The sequence below is a fragment of the Echinococcus granulosus genome, assembly GCF_000524195.1.
Source record: "Echinococcus granulosus chromosome Unknown EG_S00010, whole genome shotgun sequence".
In the NCBI taxonomy this organism is placed as follows: domain Eukaryota; kingdom Metazoa; phylum Platyhelminthes; class Cestoda; order Cyclophyllidea; family Taeniidae; genus Echinococcus; species Echinococcus granulosus.
In genome coordinates, this window is record NW_020170390.1 from 80,579 (window position 1) to 98,094 (window position 17,516).

General features: G+C 42.4%; 5 protein-coding genes across 5 annotated transcripts; 3 read left to right on the forward strand and 2 right to left on the reverse strand. All coding sequences in view use genetic code 11, as the record gives it.

Annotated features, from left to right (window-relative positions):
• Positions 1–850: 850 nt before the first annotated feature.
• EGR_02206 (Cyclin-L2) lies at positions 851–5,119 on the reverse strand (the record flags this gene model as incomplete). The annotated part of the gene is made up of 10 exons (XM_024491455.1): positions 851–933; positions 2,092–2,235; positions 2,843–2,992; positions 3,328–3,527; positions 3,852–4,018; positions 4,139–4,379; positions 4,464–4,528; positions 4,562–4,682; positions 4,718–4,827; positions 4,859–5,119. The coding sequence occupies 10 exons, from the start codon at positions 5,117–5,119 to the stop codon at positions 851–853; spliced, it is 1,542 nt and encodes a 513-aa protein (XP_024353961.1).
• Positions 5,120–7,870: 2,751 nt separating this feature from the next.
• On the forward strand, positions 7,871–10,102 carry EGR_02207 (Lupus La protein; the record flags this gene model as incomplete). Its single annotated transcript, XM_024491456.1, has 9 exons — positions 7,871–7,915; positions 7,949–8,018; positions 8,049–8,356; positions 8,396–8,499; positions 8,605–8,747; positions 9,021–9,205; positions 9,255–9,429; positions 9,551–9,627; positions 10,064–10,102. The coding sequence occupies 9 exons, from the start codon at positions 7,871–7,873 to the stop codon at positions 10,100–10,102; spliced, it is 1,146 nt and encodes a 381-aa protein (XP_024353962.1).
• Positions 10,103–11,246: 1,144 nt separating this feature from the next.
• Positions 11,247–12,030, forward strand: EGR_02208 (enhancer of zeste ezh; the record flags this gene model as incomplete). The annotated part of the gene is made up of 2 exons (XM_024491457.1): positions 11,247–11,442; positions 11,948–12,030. The coding sequence occupies 2 exons, from the start codon at positions 11,247–11,249 to the stop codon at positions 12,028–12,030; spliced, it is 279 nt and encodes a 92-aa protein (XP_024353963.1).
• A 558-nt stretch (positions 12,031–12,588) lies between these two features.
• On the forward strand, positions 12,589–14,930 carry EGR_02209 (Histone-lysine N-methyltransferase E(z); the record flags this gene model as incomplete). Its single annotated transcript, XM_024491458.1, has 4 exons — positions 12,589–12,674; positions 13,672–13,775; positions 14,420–14,661; positions 14,826–14,930. 4 exons carry the CDS (start codon positions 12,589–12,591, stop codon positions 14,928–14,930), a joined length of 537 nt encoding a protein of 178 aa, XP_024353964.1.
• An 885-nt stretch (positions 14,931–15,815) lies between these two features.
• EGR_02210 (Histone chaperone ASF1B) lies at positions 15,816–16,743 on the reverse strand (the record flags this gene model as incomplete). The annotated part of the gene is made up of 4 exons (XM_024491459.1): positions 15,816–16,241; positions 16,275–16,451; positions 16,484–16,599; positions 16,635–16,743. The coding sequence occupies 4 exons, from the start codon at positions 16,741–16,743 to the stop codon at positions 15,816–15,818; spliced, it is 828 nt and encodes a 275-aa protein (XP_024353965.1).
• Positions 16,744–17,516: the final 773 nt, after the last annotated feature.

Below are 17,516 nucleotides of genomic sequence, written 5' to 3' on the forward strand. Positions count from 1 at the left end.
CTGACCAAAATAGATACACAAATCACCCGATACAGTAGGCACGTAATTAATGCAAATAACCTATCGTCTTCCCTTAGTCCTCTAATGACAACAAAGTAAAACGGGTCACCGACCGTCTTTAAGCAAATTTAACACCTCGGCCACTTCCACCAAGGCATACTTGCCAGTGGCACTATTTCTTTCGTTCATGCGTCAATCAGCATAAGGCGTGCAGGAAAATATTACGTCGACAAATCCAGACGCTTATTCTCCGGTTTGCGCCCACTTCATTGACAAAAGCTAGCAGTGTGAAAAAAAGAACTGTAGTTTGCTTGTGTGTGCAAAAAACGCCGCCGGATGCCGACCACACAAGAAACACTCATTGCTTCCACGCACCAGTACTTTGCATCAGACTGCCAGCCAAACTAAGCATTCAAAGATCTTTTTCGACACAATGACTAAGATCGAGTCTCCCTGTACCCAAGGTGGCTACATTAATCGTGCCGTGTTGGCATCCTACATGTTTAATCGTGAAACGAACTAATCGCATTAAAACTATCCAAAAGTGAACTACATTTCGCTTTATTAAATGGTAAAACTTCGGTTCTCTGAAAAACCTATGCACTTTCCAAATCAGATAATTTCAGTCCAATCTAGCATAAAATTTTGGTGATTCGACCTCTTCCACTGTAAAGCACAGTCAGATGGTATTTTTAAATAATGATTTATGCAATCATCTTGTGTATTGTATTCGTGTACAAACGCTTTTTTGCTAAGCATAAAAATAGATATGACTTTTCCTCGTTTGAGTTGAAGGCAGTAACAGCCGTCCCATGGGAGCATTCTGGTCGCCTGTTTCCTTACTCTGGGCTTATGCCAGAAAAATTGATTCGATTTGCGAGAAACTCATCCAGACAAATACAGGGGTCTTCAATTCCGCAATCTGTGCTACCACTGCATCAAAACCAAAATAAGTAATATACGAGTTTCTTCGACCGAACTGATTCTTCTGCCACCTGCACCCATGCTAATTACAAAGATATCAATTTATTTTAGCAAATGATACTTGGTAAAAATAATGAAACCTCGCAATTCCGACAGTTGGTCCCACATAGTAACAGTAGTCAATAAAAAATGGTTCAACACTATTCGGGAATCCTGCCATGACCAGTGTTATGCAACTGACCTAGTGGGTCCAATTACAGACACGATAAACTACTTTTCATTGCAATTGTAAATAGCATTAAAATGTACAAAACCCGCCTTTTTACAGTAGTCTACGTGAAAGCCCAAACGCATGCTTTTACATTCAAAGCAATACAGCAACGGAAGAGACTAGAACAGCACCAACAAAGCCAATCGCACATCAGTGCTAGGAGCTGCCGATGAAGACTACCGCAGCAAAGTGCTGTGCCGACGCAAACTATCACCTGAAATTCCTGGCGTTTTAAATCGTTCTTTTCACTCACTGCAAACTCCGAAAACGACTCGAAAACTCTACAGTGATGATTAGTAGTAGCTAACGGCCTACTATTACCTATTAACGCAGACCTAACGGTTTAAAATACTCCAATAAAAAATACATGTGATTAACATATTCGATATACATGCAAAGACCAGAACTTTGATCGTCTAAAGGACCACAGTTTTAACTTTGATAAGCGAATTCTACTATAGGATTTCAGTACAATATTTTACGGTTCGCATGCACGCCTAAAAACAGGCTACGAGGGCAGTGAAAAACACTTAGATCCACAAACCTCAGTTTTCAAAATGAACTATTCCAATAGAAAAAAAATTAGTACCAAGACAAAACCTAGCCTTCAGCGTTACTAAGTTCACTGCACTAACGACTACTTTTGTAGACACCGTAAAACCACTATGCAGATCATAACAACGTTTTAGAAATTGATTATACACAGACATTTGAGGCTGCAAACTGTGTAACAACCTAAATTACTGAATTTGGAACAGTTTCAATCATTTAAACGCTAACTGTAAGCACTAATGATACCAAATCTAAATGATATGTAACCGGTTCAATAAAGAGCATAAAAGCATAGATAAGGAATAAGCGTATATTGAAGAAAGTGGAGCGGAAGAAAATCTTACAAGAGTAAATGTCCGCTTTCCGGTGTGCAAAAGAGGGAAGCACACCCCAGCCAGTGATATATTCAAGGTCGGAGTCAGAGTAGAGGGCAATGCTAACTTGCAACACACAGAGATAGACGCCCTTCAGCCGGCGGCCCCAGTCGGCTGTTCAAGAAAAGGTCAACATTAATAAAACTTCGATCAATCCCGATAAATGAACATAAACGACCTTCTTTCAACCATTCCTGGATTTTCCCAGTTGATTGGTCAAAGGAACCCTATAATCGAAGGCATTTGAGCATCTCCGACCGATTTTTCTGGATGCCTATTTCATGAAGCCAAAGTAAACCCAAAAGTTCCCTATTGTTCAAAATAAGCGAAGCACGATCCCAACGTTACTTTACAAAGGGGTAACCCAAATTTACGAACCAAATTTCTCTAAAACCCAAATGGTTATTGAATGCAGCCTTGATAAAGAGCCAAGTGCATCGGAGCTAGCATCCTAAAGAAATCTAAGGCGTGATTTGCTTGCATAAACTCCAAGATGGTACCTATCATCAGTATACAAAGTGAACAAGCTTGAACCAAAGAACGCCCAACTAAAAACTACCATTTTCATTAGGCTGACGGTGTGATAAGTCACCCATTTACATCAATGCGCTTTGCAAGCTAACAACATTAATGTTGCTACTGAATACAGTGATGCGAGTTTTGCTGTCTAACAATTCAAGGACTGAAACCATTAACCGCAATAGCGCGCCATACTTAAAACTTACTCTAATGATTGTGAATGGCGCATCGTGAATGAAGACTTCAAGCAGTCCCTTGAAAATCATATACCCAAAACCACCGTGGGCTGGAGACCGAGCGGGAAGAAATTCCTGGGGAAGCTGGACCACCTGCGAGAGACTGCGTGCCTCGTCTGTACAACAGCAGAATAAGTACTAGCAATAAAAATCGCATGAATAAAATAAATCCAAACTTCTAAGGCATCGATACCCTTAATTGAGCGACTAATACTAGTGTATCAAGGTCTGGTCCCGAACCCGCCTACAATGGGAACATAGTTAAGAATGAATACATGCCATTAATGGTAATGGTTTCAAGATTTTAAAACTGTAAGTACTGTACAAGTTGGGATAAGCCCGCTTCGGTAAGGGAGGGAAATCGAATGCGTTTAAGTTAGTGAGACGAGTAGCGATAGCCACTATCGAGCACGATTTTTCGAGCTGCTTGAGTCGGTAATTCGCTGTCCACCGACATAACGAGAGGATGATCTGGAAGTTTTTCTATCAAGATCATTGCGACTGGACCGGTGGGGAGAAATCCGACCGCGCGACGTATGCTTGGGAGGTGATCTATCGGAGCGACTTGATGTGGACGAATAGCTTGATGGTGATCGCGATCTATGCCGTCGCCGATACTTACCATCGTTGTAAGGGCTTCTGGACCGTTTCCTGTGACTTTCACGATGACGAGACTTGGACATAGAACTTTTGCGTACACCCGAAAGTCTAACTGGTGAAAGTGAATCCTCACTATAGCTAGTGACTGATGCGCTAGTCGAGGAATGTCTGCGCCTTCGGACTTTGGATTTGTTGTGCCGAGATACCGGACTACGCGAACGAGTACGGGTTTTGTTAATTTTCCTCGATTTTGAATCCATTTCACTGTACGCGTTCGGTCGACGCCTTTCTGGCAGACGAAGACTAAATTTTAAAAACAAACATGGACGAGACGTTGCCAGCAAAGGCAATAAATTATCGGAGCAAGAAACATACTTCAGAACCTTGGGATCCTTGGTATCAGTCACGGTGACACCATTTGCCTTATCCGAAGGATGCTTAACTGATTCCGGCGGCGCAGATACCTCAGGCTGAATCGTCTCTGAGGCTGATGCTGTAGGAGAACTTTTGCTTTTAATACCATTGGGGACAGCACGCTCTGACTTTGATCCAGGACTTTCTGTGCTTAAAGCTTCCGTATTTTTACTATTGGCAGCAGCTACAGCGGCGGCAGCTGCCACAGCTGCAGCAGCTTCCCTTTCTTCGGCTTGTCTTTTCCGCACTTCAGCTAAACGCGACTCTAGAGCGCTAATGCTTGGCTTTTCCCTAGCATACAAACGCTGAAGACATAATGCGATTTCGTGCACAGACTCGTCGTCAACATTAAACATTTCCCACCATGGAGGATGTCGAGGAAGAGGGATCCCCAGGCGTCTAGCAGCGAGGAAAATACACGCGCAGGCCACCGCTTCGGGGGTGTGACGCACGAAGACGTCCGTCCGCAGCACATCATTCATACAATTCCTAAAACGTAAAGGGAGGAAAATAATATTAATCGTAGGAACGGACGTTTCTGTCCGAAGAAATCCTTATTGCCGAATTACTTACCATGATGTTTGGACAAGTTCCTTGTTGTTCTCGAACGAGAGCGATCTGAGATACATTATAATAAGCTATGGAATTTTACGCGTTAGCATTTGCCTTACTTTATGTGGATGTTTTCCGTGAACACAAAACCCCAATTCTTTTAAAACACGACGTTCCGCTTTAATGATGTGTCTCTTCAAGTTGACGTAGGCTTGATCGAACAATACAGGAGTGAATTGCCTGAAACTGATATTATAAACAATCTTAATACCAACCTTGCCTCTCGAGCTTGTTTCATGTGATGGAATACATTAATGACCTCACGAATCCGTCTGGGACACTCTTCTATCTTTGCAGCTAAGAATATGCACGCCATTGCGTAATGCTAATACAGTGACGTAAAAATACGACACTACCTCGTAGACGTATCTTACAAAGGACTTTGAGTAAAAATATCGTTGGTAAAGGACCTGAGCAGTTGCCATAGCCACCTGAGGAAGCCTTAGAAGTGTCCCAGCGTCCTGAATAAGTTCGCAACCAATATAGCGAAGATCAAATTCAGTTTCCGCGTCGAGCCCATCTAGGTTGGATGGCGTAGGGAATAGCTTTTCTGGTGGAATAACGTAGTTGTCGATGGACAAATGGACTCCGGCGTACACCCACTCGGAACTCGCCATCTTCAATACTTCACAACTACCGCCTTAACAGAGATGCAGAGCAGAACAATTCGGGTTAAAAGAACACATTTTTAACTAGCAGTTTATTTGTTAATCCAAACAAATTTCAATTAGGCAATACTTTTCGCCAAAAAACGTGAAAAGAGGTTTAGCATTTTTTTTGCTTTTCCAACACTGCTTTTATAGAAAACTCCTAACGATGGAATATTTTCGCTTCACCGAAGGCAGATTTGTCCATAATTTGTAGATGATTTACACGTCAACGTTATTTTTAACCTTTTGTGAACGCAAATGTGCCGCTTTAATCAGTTGTCTAGTTTAATGCATTTGGTCATATGTGGTCATTGTTTCTCCAATCCGTCGCATCCTACAAAACAAAGTGAATATCTGGCTTGGAAGAAGTAGTTTCGTTGTAATACCTATGTTTTATAATGTTTTTTTCAGAGAGGATGAGGCGGGACTACGAATCGAACCTCGTAACCGAGAGGTCAGCGTCCTGAAACCCGGTTACGTGTCCACATTCCCCTAAATTCTGTACTGGCTTCCCCCATTTACGTACCCTAATAAACAGGTCAAAGTCAAATTAACCTGGGTGCTCTAAGCGTATGAGGACCAGGGGCGAAGAGACCTACGAGCCTCATCCTACAATCACCTTGGCTAAAAATATTTTTAGGTTAAATTTTTTGGCTCATTGCCTAAGAAATTTCGAATTGTAGTTTTGTCATTTTGACTTTTTGGTAATTCCGTTTCGACGGCTTTGTGATATAATACCCTGATACTATCCTTAAGCCGAAATGGTACATAACATTCGAGCAGAGAATAACATATGTTCAAGACGACAAGTGATCTTTTATTAAAACTGACAGTTAAATAAGCAATTAACGCATTACATTAATAAATATCGGCTATTCTTTTAAAATTTGACCAAGGCTCGGTCTCATGTAATACCTGTGTTGTTTTAATGGATTTTTCAGAGAGCAGGCTATCAGGAAATACAAATCTGGTGACGGGATCGCCCTCTCCTGTGGCTAGTGATTGCGGTTCTCCCTCTTCTTAAACGTTTTACTTTCCCTCTCGACCTTTTCCTCTTTAATAAATGTGTCCAAATTGAATCAACCGGGCTCTTCTAAGAACGCTAGGAACAGGGAAGTGGAGACTGACGAGTCCCGCCCTACACTCATTTGTGCCAACGTATTTTCCTGCGACACTGACAGACACACTTCGCGAAAGTACGAATTTTAGAAGCTATTTTGAACTGCAACTATAGGTCTGTGGAACTGAGTCTGTGCACAGCTTTAGGTTTAGACGTATGAGATTAGGATCCAATTGACAAAAGACATTCTTCCTTATTTGTCGCAAAGTCAAGCACGGTATGGCTACAGTCCTGCATGATGCGGATCTGCCTAATTTTGTAGCATTAATGCCGTTGGGTCAAAAGGCCTCAAGATTGTGCTTCAAATTTGACCCTACACATCGTCATATTTTAAGGCTGCTGACGTTATTTTGTGTGTTTCACCGGCTATTTTCGTGCCTAATTGTTAAAAAGGCACTTGTACTTTGTTTTTTAAGGCAATATTTCAATGATAAATGTGTTACTATAGCTAGAAATTCTTGATTCCAAGTCACTTAGAAAGTCATAATGTAGTGTCCCGAAACCTTTCTGAAGACGAAAGTGGGCATAATACTCGGGCAGAATATTTAGCACAGAGAGAGTGTTTGATCTACAGGCATGTCCCGAAGGCCAGCCCACCCGGCGTGGTACAAAAGCCAAGTCAAAAGTGGCTCATTACAAAAACAGGGAGATATACAATTATCGCGTTACAATATTGGAGCGTGCCAACTAGAACAAATGCTCTTCTTTTTTGACAACTATCCTAAAAAGATCTTTTCCGCAAACTCTACAGCAATTCTTTAATACGTCCAAACGTTAAGCATTTCAGCATCAAGTTAAAAATTAATGCTATGAGGTGACTTCCAGACCAGGAAGAACATTTGATATCGATGCCAACGATGAACCTTGCCGCAGTCGCTTAGCCTGTTTGTAATTATTGGATATTTTTTTTACCCTATGCAAAACTACGAGAGCATTAGAATACCTGAAACCTGCATTTGCCAGGCGGCAAGGTCTCCGACATGTGCTAGTGCTCTGCCGCGCAATTTGGGGGTTAATAATACATGTTCCGCTATGCCGTTGCCACTATCTACTAATTAACACAGCGCAAAGTAAAAGAATTTTACAGGCTAATTTTGAGCCATGTTTTGTGCGGGAATCATCCAGGGGTGAATAATGGCCAAGGTTATACTTATCGTGGGTAAAGACAATCCCCCCAAAAAAAAATTAAAAATCATTTTAATAGGTATGCAGAAGCTACCAAGGTAAAGCCAAACGATTTTGTGGCTGTTTCTTCCATTCAAATCCAAATACAGTGGTTTTAAATAACTGAATAATCTTGGCCTTACAGAGCGCGGGTAGCAAAAAAGTAGTAAAGTTTTTTTCCACCCTCCTAGAAGAGGCTTAAAAAGTTTTCTATAAATGCACACAGGTAATCAAAGTATATTGTCTTATCAAAATCATCTAAATTCTATTTATGCTAGTTTTTTATTTCATAGTTGTTTTGCAATAGCAATATTTTAAAAGGCTGGCGATATTGGCACATACGAGTTTTTTATCGTTAATATTCTTGTTTGAATCGGTTTACTTGCGCGGACGTATTTGAATTCCGAAATTCCTCCCACGAGTACTTTGTCGTTATGGCGGATGCAGATTTAGATGCGAAGGTGCTCCGACAGGTGGAGGTACTTTGCATTTGAGACAAATTTACAACTTAGTACTACTTCGGTGACATAAATCTTCCCAAGGACACCTTCATGAAGAAAACCTTGGAAGAAAACGGTGGCTGTATGCCAATTTTTAGCTTATCTGCTTTAGGGATGCCCTTTGACATTTTGCTAAAATTTAAAAGACTCAAGCAACTGTCCACTGATATTGATGTTATAAAAAATGCGCTGATGAAGTCAGGTTTAGTTGAAGTAGGAGAAAATGGTGTTCGTCGTGTTCCATCCAATCCGGCTCCAGAAACCCTCTCTGAGGCTCTCACAATTCATGGAGATAGAGCTCTCTATGTGAAAGGATTCCCTACTACCTTATCACTTGATGAAATAATTTCATGGCTTGAGAATATTGCCGGAGAGACGTACGATGTATTTTGCAAACGTTTTCCAAATAAGGTGTTTAAGGTAAACTGACCGTTTAATGTCAAGCCGGATTTGCTTTAGGGAAGTATTTACGTCACGTTTAAGGAAAAGGAGGCTGCTGACAAGTTCATGACCTCTCCGGATTGTGCTGAGTTTAAGGGGAACCCTCTTCTTCGCAAGTGGTAGTAAGTTTAATACGTAGTAAATAGTGTCGCGTGCGTGGGATTTCCTATGCTTTTTATCGTGTCGCATGAATAAAATCGACTGTATCACCGACGTACGCTATTTAGCAAAGACTACTTGGAGGACAAGATAAAGGCGAAACAGGCACGAATTGAAGAGAAGAATAAAAAAAATGACCGTAAGAGGGCTGAGATTGTTTCCAAGATGACAGCTGGTGCCCTTATTGAGTTTACGGGCCTTCCCCCCCAAGGTAAGTTTTCTTCATCTTACTGAAGGTTGTGTGAGTCGCTACTAATTAATGTATCGTCCTAGTTATTGACATGGTTTTAATGCATTTCCTGTGTATTTCCTCTGACCTCACACAGACCTAAGACGTATGTCCTCAGTTTCATCTCCTACGGTCAGGCCGGAGGATAGTCTTACCCATTACTGTTTATTGCTTTTTGTTATATGCATTTAACGAGTCTTACCAGTCATTCTGCCTTTATCAGCAACAATCTAACTTTCTTCGTGTTGAATTAAGTGCCTAGGGCAGATAAATCAAAATCGGAGAAACCCACTGATGAACCTGATGACAAGACGGCCGGGGAATTCGATGAAAGTGAGATGGAAAAGGATTTGGAATGCAAAGTAGATGCTTCAGTTTGTGAAAAAGGTGATGGAAATCGACAGACAGTCTCGCATCTCAAATCATGGATAAGTGAAAAGGTACTTTGCTGTTTACACAGAGGTTTGGTTCATTCACACATACTTGTAGTTGGACGCCAGCATTCCTGTTGCTTGGATTGACGTCGACTCCTCGGGAAATAAGGCGATAATCCGTTTTAAAGAGGCTAATTCTGCTTTGTCGGCTCTTGAAAAACTTACAAAAGCATTTGAAGGAGGCATAATTGTGTACAATGACTCCCAAATTAGTGCTAGATTGATTGAAGGTGATTTGGCGTTTTAATCATTTTGGCCACCAAGTTAGTCGATATGGTTGCAACCTTATTTTTTAATGAAATTGCATAGCGTTCTGTTGGTTTTTGCATTCATTTATTTTCTCAAATTTAGGTGACGAGGAAATTGACATTTGGAGAAAAATCCTGACTACCATGAAGTCCAAAAAGCGAAAGGCGGGACGATCCAATGTACGTTAACCGAAATTGCTACGTAACCTAATTAAATTAACTGGAAGTATTGCTAGTGTGCTGAGGTTGTTCCTTCTGTAACATACTGTTTCAGTATGCTCTGACTTTGCTGGATAAGAGCATCAAGGTAGATTCGGGATTGATTTGGTAATTGTGTTATGCTAATCTGGTATAAGATTTTTCTAATGTTTTCAAGACTACAATGTTTGAACAATAGGTATTGTGTGTTCGTAATATAAATTAGTGAGTCTCAAAAACTGTCGCTGCCACAACGGTTGCTCTGCTCCTGGCTGTACTGCTCTGTTTGTGGTTCACTAAAAACCTTATTGTCATGGCCTTTTTTGCCCTCGTATCGAACTGTAGTGTGACGCGCAAAGCCCTCGGTGGTAGTCTGCAGTATTCCGTTTAAACTTGATTATACTGCTTTTTTTTCTAGGGTGGGAAGTTCGGGAGCAAACGTCGTCGTCACAATTAAGTTTGTACACAATGTTGAAATTTCTTTTAGATATTCAATAAAAATATGTGAAATCGTATTAATTTTTATTTTTTTCTATCGTCTCATGCCTGTACCTGCAGCGTGTCTTGGAGCGCTTGTCGTTAACATAGCTACATGTTCAACCGAGTGTTCTTCACAAGGGTGATTTGTTATATGCTTTTTTCTCATTTACTTAGGCATCGAGAAATCTGGGTCGAAGGCCCCAAAAAACCACTGTGTATGTGGATGGCAGGATATCTGCCGTAGATTCTGTCAATTCCAATGCTAGGAGACGTCGTTCGAATCGGCGTCATCCAGCCGGCTCCGCTAGACAAAGAAGCGATAGTCGGAAGCGCAACTTACAGAACGCCATTCGGGATATATACCAGTTCATTAGGAAACGTCGTTTATTAGCTAGATGGAATCGCGTGGGTTTTTTGTATCGCAGGAATGATGCCCTCATTGATAAGCAGCTTAAGGAGGCTGCAAATTGTAATTGGAAGAATCTAAGTGTGTCTGGCAGTGGAGTTTCTTCAAACACGCTACTGCTGGCGGCACCAGTCGAGATACCTCAGTTGTACAGTCAGTTGGGACGATTCGAAGCTAAAATAAACGGATATATCGCTCGCGTTGGTGTATCTATCATTCCTCCTGTAGGTTTTACCTCAGAAAAGTTATTAACATTGGTTTTGCCAACTTGTCATTTGTAAAAGTTAGTGTGGCTCTTAGGCCACTAAGTTTTGAACACGCCTTTACTTTCATGTGACTAACTCAAATTGCCATACCTGCTGTCTCGGTAAACGCAACTTACGTAAAGAGGTCTCCGAGTTGCCAGCATGCTTATTTTGATGACCCCTATCAGTAAAAAATGCTTCAACGCTTCACTGCACATAAATTTTATTGTATTGCTGCGATACTGTTCGTTTACTAAATACATTGTGCTTAGTGATAAAAAACCTCGATTACATTAAATTAAGGAAGCTTGCCTTTAATGCACTAATTTTTGCATTTTTGGGTTGTGATCACGAAATAATGGCCATCATTTATGAATCAGGTGGATCCCGTTCCTGCGATGTCCAGTTGGGCGCCCGTGCAGCTGAATTATTCTGTAGAGGACGAGCCTGTACTTAACCATTTACCCTATATGGGAGAAGAACAGGCTCAAGATGATGTCTTTTTGGAGGAACTACTCAACAACTACGATGGGCGTCTACATGGGAATTTTCCTTTTGACTTTGAATCGCATCTAACTGTGGAGTTGGTTGACACAGTGCATTCCAAATGGGAAACCTTACCCAATACTGAAGTTGTTGAGAGTCCAAAGTCCTTCCATTGTGACCGTGAGGGGGATTGTCAGGAGAAGGTGGACAATAGGCCCTGTGGACAAGTTGCGGTTAAAAACCATAACGTAATTTAAAGGCCGATGTGCAGCAATTGTTTCAACCATTTCGCAGTAAAAGTGTTCCAAGTATTTATGATTAATGACACTGCTGCAGTATCATTAGCGCGTTCAAATTGTGCTCCCATATTTTGCATTTTGTCATCGCTGAAAATGCTTGTTCTCTATAGGAATTTCAACAGGAGGACTATGCGAATGAAGATAGTGCCGTCTCTTACAAGTCGAAATTGTCCACTTTTTCTTCAAATCCCTCTAAATGCCCTTCGAGTCCTCCGAAGAATTCGGCCGCAGCAGCAGATACTTCTACTGAAGCTAACGTTTCGCGGGTTTCATCGGATTCAGGCATCTCGGATTCCGTTTTCAAGGTATAGTAATGTTGTTTTTGATTACCATTGACAGGCAACATGGATCAGCTAATATATTTGCTGTTTTTTGTTGTTTCTTAGGCGATTGCTTTGACATTCGGATCTATGGAAGATTCAAACAAACTTCAGGTTCATTACTGCGAAATGAAAAATGCCGGAAATAATTCGATTGTGAGTAATCTTCTTTGCCATTTTAACGTGCAGCTTGACTTTGGTGGGGGATTAGAACTTTCCACTTTCAATCAGTATTCTCGTTGAATTGGATATTCACTGTGCCTCCTGCATGATAACCTTGTGGGAACAACTTTTGGTGTTGTTTGTTTTTTATTTAGCTTTTTGTGGGGAGAAAGTAAATCAAGGTCTTCCCCTTAAAGTAGTCACCTTAATACTCCTGGTTTAGACACCCGAGACTGGTACGCCATCATGTCCAAACTTGGATGATCCTGTTGAGGTAAGGGAAGTTTGTGATCGAGAGCAAAAAAAGCCTTCCCGTCATGATGCACTGCACACCTTTCGAGCTCTCTTCTGTCGCCGTTGCTTCAAGTACGACTGCGCACTTCATCCCTACAAGTCAACACAGACTATGTGGAGTCACCGGTGGCCTGTGAAGTCGTGGGCGTGCTCGAGTAAGTCGTTGTCTCATTTGCACTTTTATAGACTTTGAAACACTTCCTTATCGTAGCTTTATTTCAAATTGTTTCAGAGATGACATTTTCAATCAAATGGTGTCTGTGCTCCCCCTTTTGCAGACCTTCCGCTGTGCGGTCCCGATTGTATTCGCACACTTCGTGGTGCAGGTGCAGAAAACGTAGGAAAGGAATGCAAAGTTAGGGAAGGCGAGAAGGAACCGGAGTGGGAAATCTCGGAGCAGACTCTTTTTGAAGTCCTTGCCCCTATTTACGTTCCTTTCGGTCAACCAAGCTTCCAAAACTATAATTGGTGTTGCGTTCTTTCGGGTTTTATTAAAACTCGGACTTGTAAGGAGGTGAGGTTCCCGGTTCTCCTAATGTGAGACCTGTACACACATCTCTTTATTAAACTTCTGGCCTATGGCTATGTTAAGTATCTTAAACCATGCATGTCAAAATTCGCTTTTGGGCGGTTGTCCATCAGCTGAAATAACTTGTCATTCGCGAGCAGGAATAATGCTTTCGAATACTAGCCTGTTTTTTTTTCCAATTAGGTCCTCCGTTATTGCGAGTGTAAGATATCAAAAGATCCGTTTGTTTTGTTCGGGCATGATGCGGGTCAATCACGCCTTGTTAATCAGTACAATGATGAGATTTCCATTCCAAATATCCGCAATGGGAAGCGAATTTTTGGCGACACAAACTCCGATTTCGATGAACTGATCTCGGATGACGAGGATGGAGTGGGAGCGAATGGTGATTTCATTGGATTCCTGGTTGGAGGAAAAAAAAGGCGAAAGAAGGCCAAACGATCGCGCATCTCCCTTGTGAAACATCCTTTGGCCTCGCGTCGTCCCGGTAGGTCTTGTCGTTTTATCTTTTCAGATCTCCATCTCTATCCTTGACCCATTGCGGCAGCTGTCTGGAATTCTTCGACAATCCATCCATTTGTTCTGATCCATTGCCTATTTTTCTTGCCAATGGTAATACCTTTTAAAACTGGAACATGTGTGGCATAGGCTTTTGATTTGATACGATGTGCGTCACGATATGTAAAGACCAACTTTTGAAATTTGCTCTTCTGTCTCAGGTCCCGTGAACGAGGCTAGTGGCTTGCCTCCCGGTCACGTGGGTAAGGCAGAACTGGCAACTGGGTGCCTTTCCAATTACTTTCAGCCCTGTGACCATCCTGGCTCCAGGTGTAATGAATCCTGCAGCTGCAAAAAAGCCGGCAACTTTTGTGAAAAATTTTGTCAGTGCTCAGTCGATTGTTCCAATCGGTGAGTCCGGAGTGTATGAAGTGAATTTTTACTAAACTGGTCAAACTCGATAGCCGTGTGGGCGTTTGCTATCACTTGAGCTGGCACGTCACAAGTAAAATAGGTAAAGCAAGCAATTTCCTACTAGATCGCTCCAGCGTTTGTGCTGTGTCAGCCTCTCTTCGTCGGGGTCAGACGAAGTTTTATCACGATTCGTTACCTTAAGCAAACATGACTTTACCAGTACGCTTAGATCGCAGACTCCAGAAATGTGACTTACTTTATTGTAATGTTTGTACCCCAACATAGCTTTACGGGTTGCCGATGTCGCGGCCAATGCAACTCACGCGTGTGTCCTTGCGTGTTGGCCATTCGTGAATGCGACCCTGACATCTGTCATTCGTGTGGTGCAGGCACATCCAAGCCACCTTTGGTAGCGGCCCAGGAGGCCGGTCTGAGTGTCGACGATAATGGCAATAGCAATTCGAGTCTGACCCACGCAACCACCTGTCGCAATGTTGCCATTCAAAGGGGTCTGCGCAAACATCTCCTCATGGCGAGCTCTGATGTTGCTGGGTTCGCTCTTCTCTTACCTCATTTTTAGACATCTCTATTCTTCTATTTAATTCATAATTACTATTGCCCATCGTTCTTTTACAATTCAGGTTTTGTTCCCTATAGGTGGGGTATTTTTATGAAGGATGGCGCGGAAAAAAATGAGTTTATCTATGAGTACTGCGGGGAGATTATCAGTCAAGACGAGGCGGAGCGACGAGGCAAGATCTACGATCGCACCATGTGCAGTTTCCTGTTTAACCTTAATCGTCAATTTGCCGTTGATGCTATGCGCAAGGGAAACAAAATTAGATTTGCTAATCACTCCATTAATCCTAATTGTTATGCTAAGGTTAGTTTTCTACTGCTCTCTTGTTTTTGTCTTAGTCGTGGTCGCAAATTTTTTTAATGTCATGTGATATAAGCGTGTTGAAGACCTTACTACAAATTGCTGGTTCATGAACCTAGAGTCTGTTTTTGTTTTATTCTTTAGTTTTTGATAACTTCTATTATCAGACACTCGACTTGATGGTTTGGTTGACTGTTCGTGTGTTAGGTCTTGATGGTGAACGGAGATCATCGCATCGGCATCTTTGCAAAACGAGCCGTCCAGCCGGGTGAGGAGCTCTTCTTCGACTACCGATATGGTCCCACGCATCAACTGAAATACGTGGGCATCGAGCGGGACGATGAAATGGCGGTAGCCACGCAAGCTGCAGCCGTCGCTCTCATCGATGGCGGCATCAGTTCAGGTTTTGCGCCCTATGCTACCAACAGCTAACAGTGCTATGCCTATTCAACGTGCATTTTCCTAAGGCAAATCCCCCTTTTAATGATGGCCCATGTCGGCTAACACCAAGTTCATTAGCAATCGGCTGGGTTGCCCCTTACTCTAACACTTATTTCCGTAACTCCTGGGGTGGTTTCAAGACTCGCAACTGGCGACTAATCCCTCGACCCATTCAATGCTCCGACATAAGTAATATTATCATCATCTATCTAAAACCTTGATCAATATCCACATCATAGTGAATCCACTGAGTAGGGGCTCTGTCAGTCATTGCAGTACTTTGCGTGATTTCCAATCATGCGCTTTCTCCTTTAGATCATCGAAGAACTTACGGAGGCTGCTTTTCGCGTATCCGCTTTTTGTGTACGCTAAATAAAGGTCTGGCCGCACTAGGGGACCTTCTGTCTTAGCAATATGTTGAGTCTATCCTAAGGTAAGGTTACTATTGGTAATGCACACGCAACTGTCAAATTAGCCCCGTTAAGAGCTGCAAATCGTAATTAGGCTCAGCCCGATAAAAGTCAACGCTGAAACAGCCAGTGTTTGATAGGTCCTATTGAGACAATCAAGCGGTACAGAGCAAGGGTAAGGGTTGTGAGCATCGCAATAGATCCAATAGCAGTAACTGGCCTGGTGGCACTGTTGGGACGTGTTACGGGTACCAAACTGGGAATAGCTGGTGCACAGTGATACGAACGTGAATATACCTGAGTGACTCAGAGCTGTTTGAGGGGGGGATTCGTGGTGCGGGGTGCCAATTCAGGGTTCGCGGGGATGCTCTTCAATGGAGTCCGATCGGTGTCCGTTGGTTCACTTCCGGTGTTGTTTTCGTCGACAGCTTCGTCCAGATCCTCAACCTCCACTTCACATTCATCCTCCTCATCTTCGTCTTCATCCTCCGTTTCATCATCTTCCTCACCTAAATCTTCCTCGCCGACATCCTCCACATCTGCCTCAACGTCCTCCTCCTCCTCTTCGCCCTCTTGTTCATCTTTCTCCTCACTCTTAGAATCCATCACTTCTAGCATATCTACATCTTCTTCCTTTTGCTCTGGCTCAGGACAACCATCAAGTAAGCCATCGCCCCAATCAATAGGGAATCGAGTAACACGGGGGTCCGAGGCAATAATAGACCTTTTCAGCTAAAAAGTGAGGGGCCGTGAACTAGAGGTTACCTCATCCAGTAGAGGCTCCGCGGGAGGTTCATTTCGAAGTTCCTCCGATTTGTACTCATTATTTACGTAGTATCCTATACGGATAAACTCCTGTTCATGATATAGAGCCTGTATTAGCACAACAGTGACCCCAACAAGGTCTTCGGGGAGAATTTTCTTTGGGTCAGGAGCGTCGACCTAAGCATACTGGATTTGTGTGCGCATATTACCTCGAAAACAAATTGATGTCTACCAACAGGGACAGGGCCAACCAGTATTGAATCCAAGGTTTGATCCAAAGAGGAGTTGTAGGCACTACCAACATATACAACTTTCCACTCCAAGTCTACACAATACATATTCAAGGCTGTTTTGAGTTACCATCTTCTAGAGGCTCATGACACTCAAACGTTATTCTAAACTTAAAATTGTCAAAAAATGTGGCTGGGTTATCCAGAACTTCGACGTCGCAGACGTTCACCTTCGCCATTGTGCAGCACAATATGCACTGCGAAGCACACAAAATCTCAGCAAAAGAAATTCAAAGTTGCTCTTGTAGTTGATTGGTAAGTCTTCTACCAACCAATTGTAGGCAATACACAATAGCAAAATATTTTTGTAATAAGGATATGACTTCCATGTGGGCAAGCAATTTTGATCCAACCTAGGCCGGTTAAGTTAAAGCAAAAATATATGCTTAAAGTATCTTGAATTCACATTACAAAAAATGTGATCATTATTTTTGTCCTTAGCACATTTGCCCTTAGTCCAAAAATAATTAATGTTTTTACCTTTGGCTACTCAATGGCGAAAAAAAAGGTTTAAGACTTAAGGGCTTATTATTGTTTCGTGCTTAACTGGCCTTAATAGAGTAGGCACAGCAGTTCCCGAGGTTATTAACTGCAATTTGTTAAGGTCAGCCTTCCAACCCTGTTGTGGGTTGAAGATGCATGGTAATGTAATACGATAATGGTTAATCCCTCGGTACTGGTGGGGCGACACTTTTGTGCTTTGAACTAGCCCCCTTGTACCTCGCTGGGTAGGCTGGCCTTTTGAGCCATGCCAATAGCCCAGACACCTTCTCTGCGCTGAATCTGTATTCTGCCCGAGTACTTTGTCTTCTTTTGCCTTCAGGGAGCCTCGATACGCTACGGAAATTTGATCTATTATTTAGCTATGTATCGGGCTACATAGGCATCATAACCTTCGAAGATTGTGTAGCATCCCGGGACTCCCTGAAGACGAAAGAAGACACAATACTCG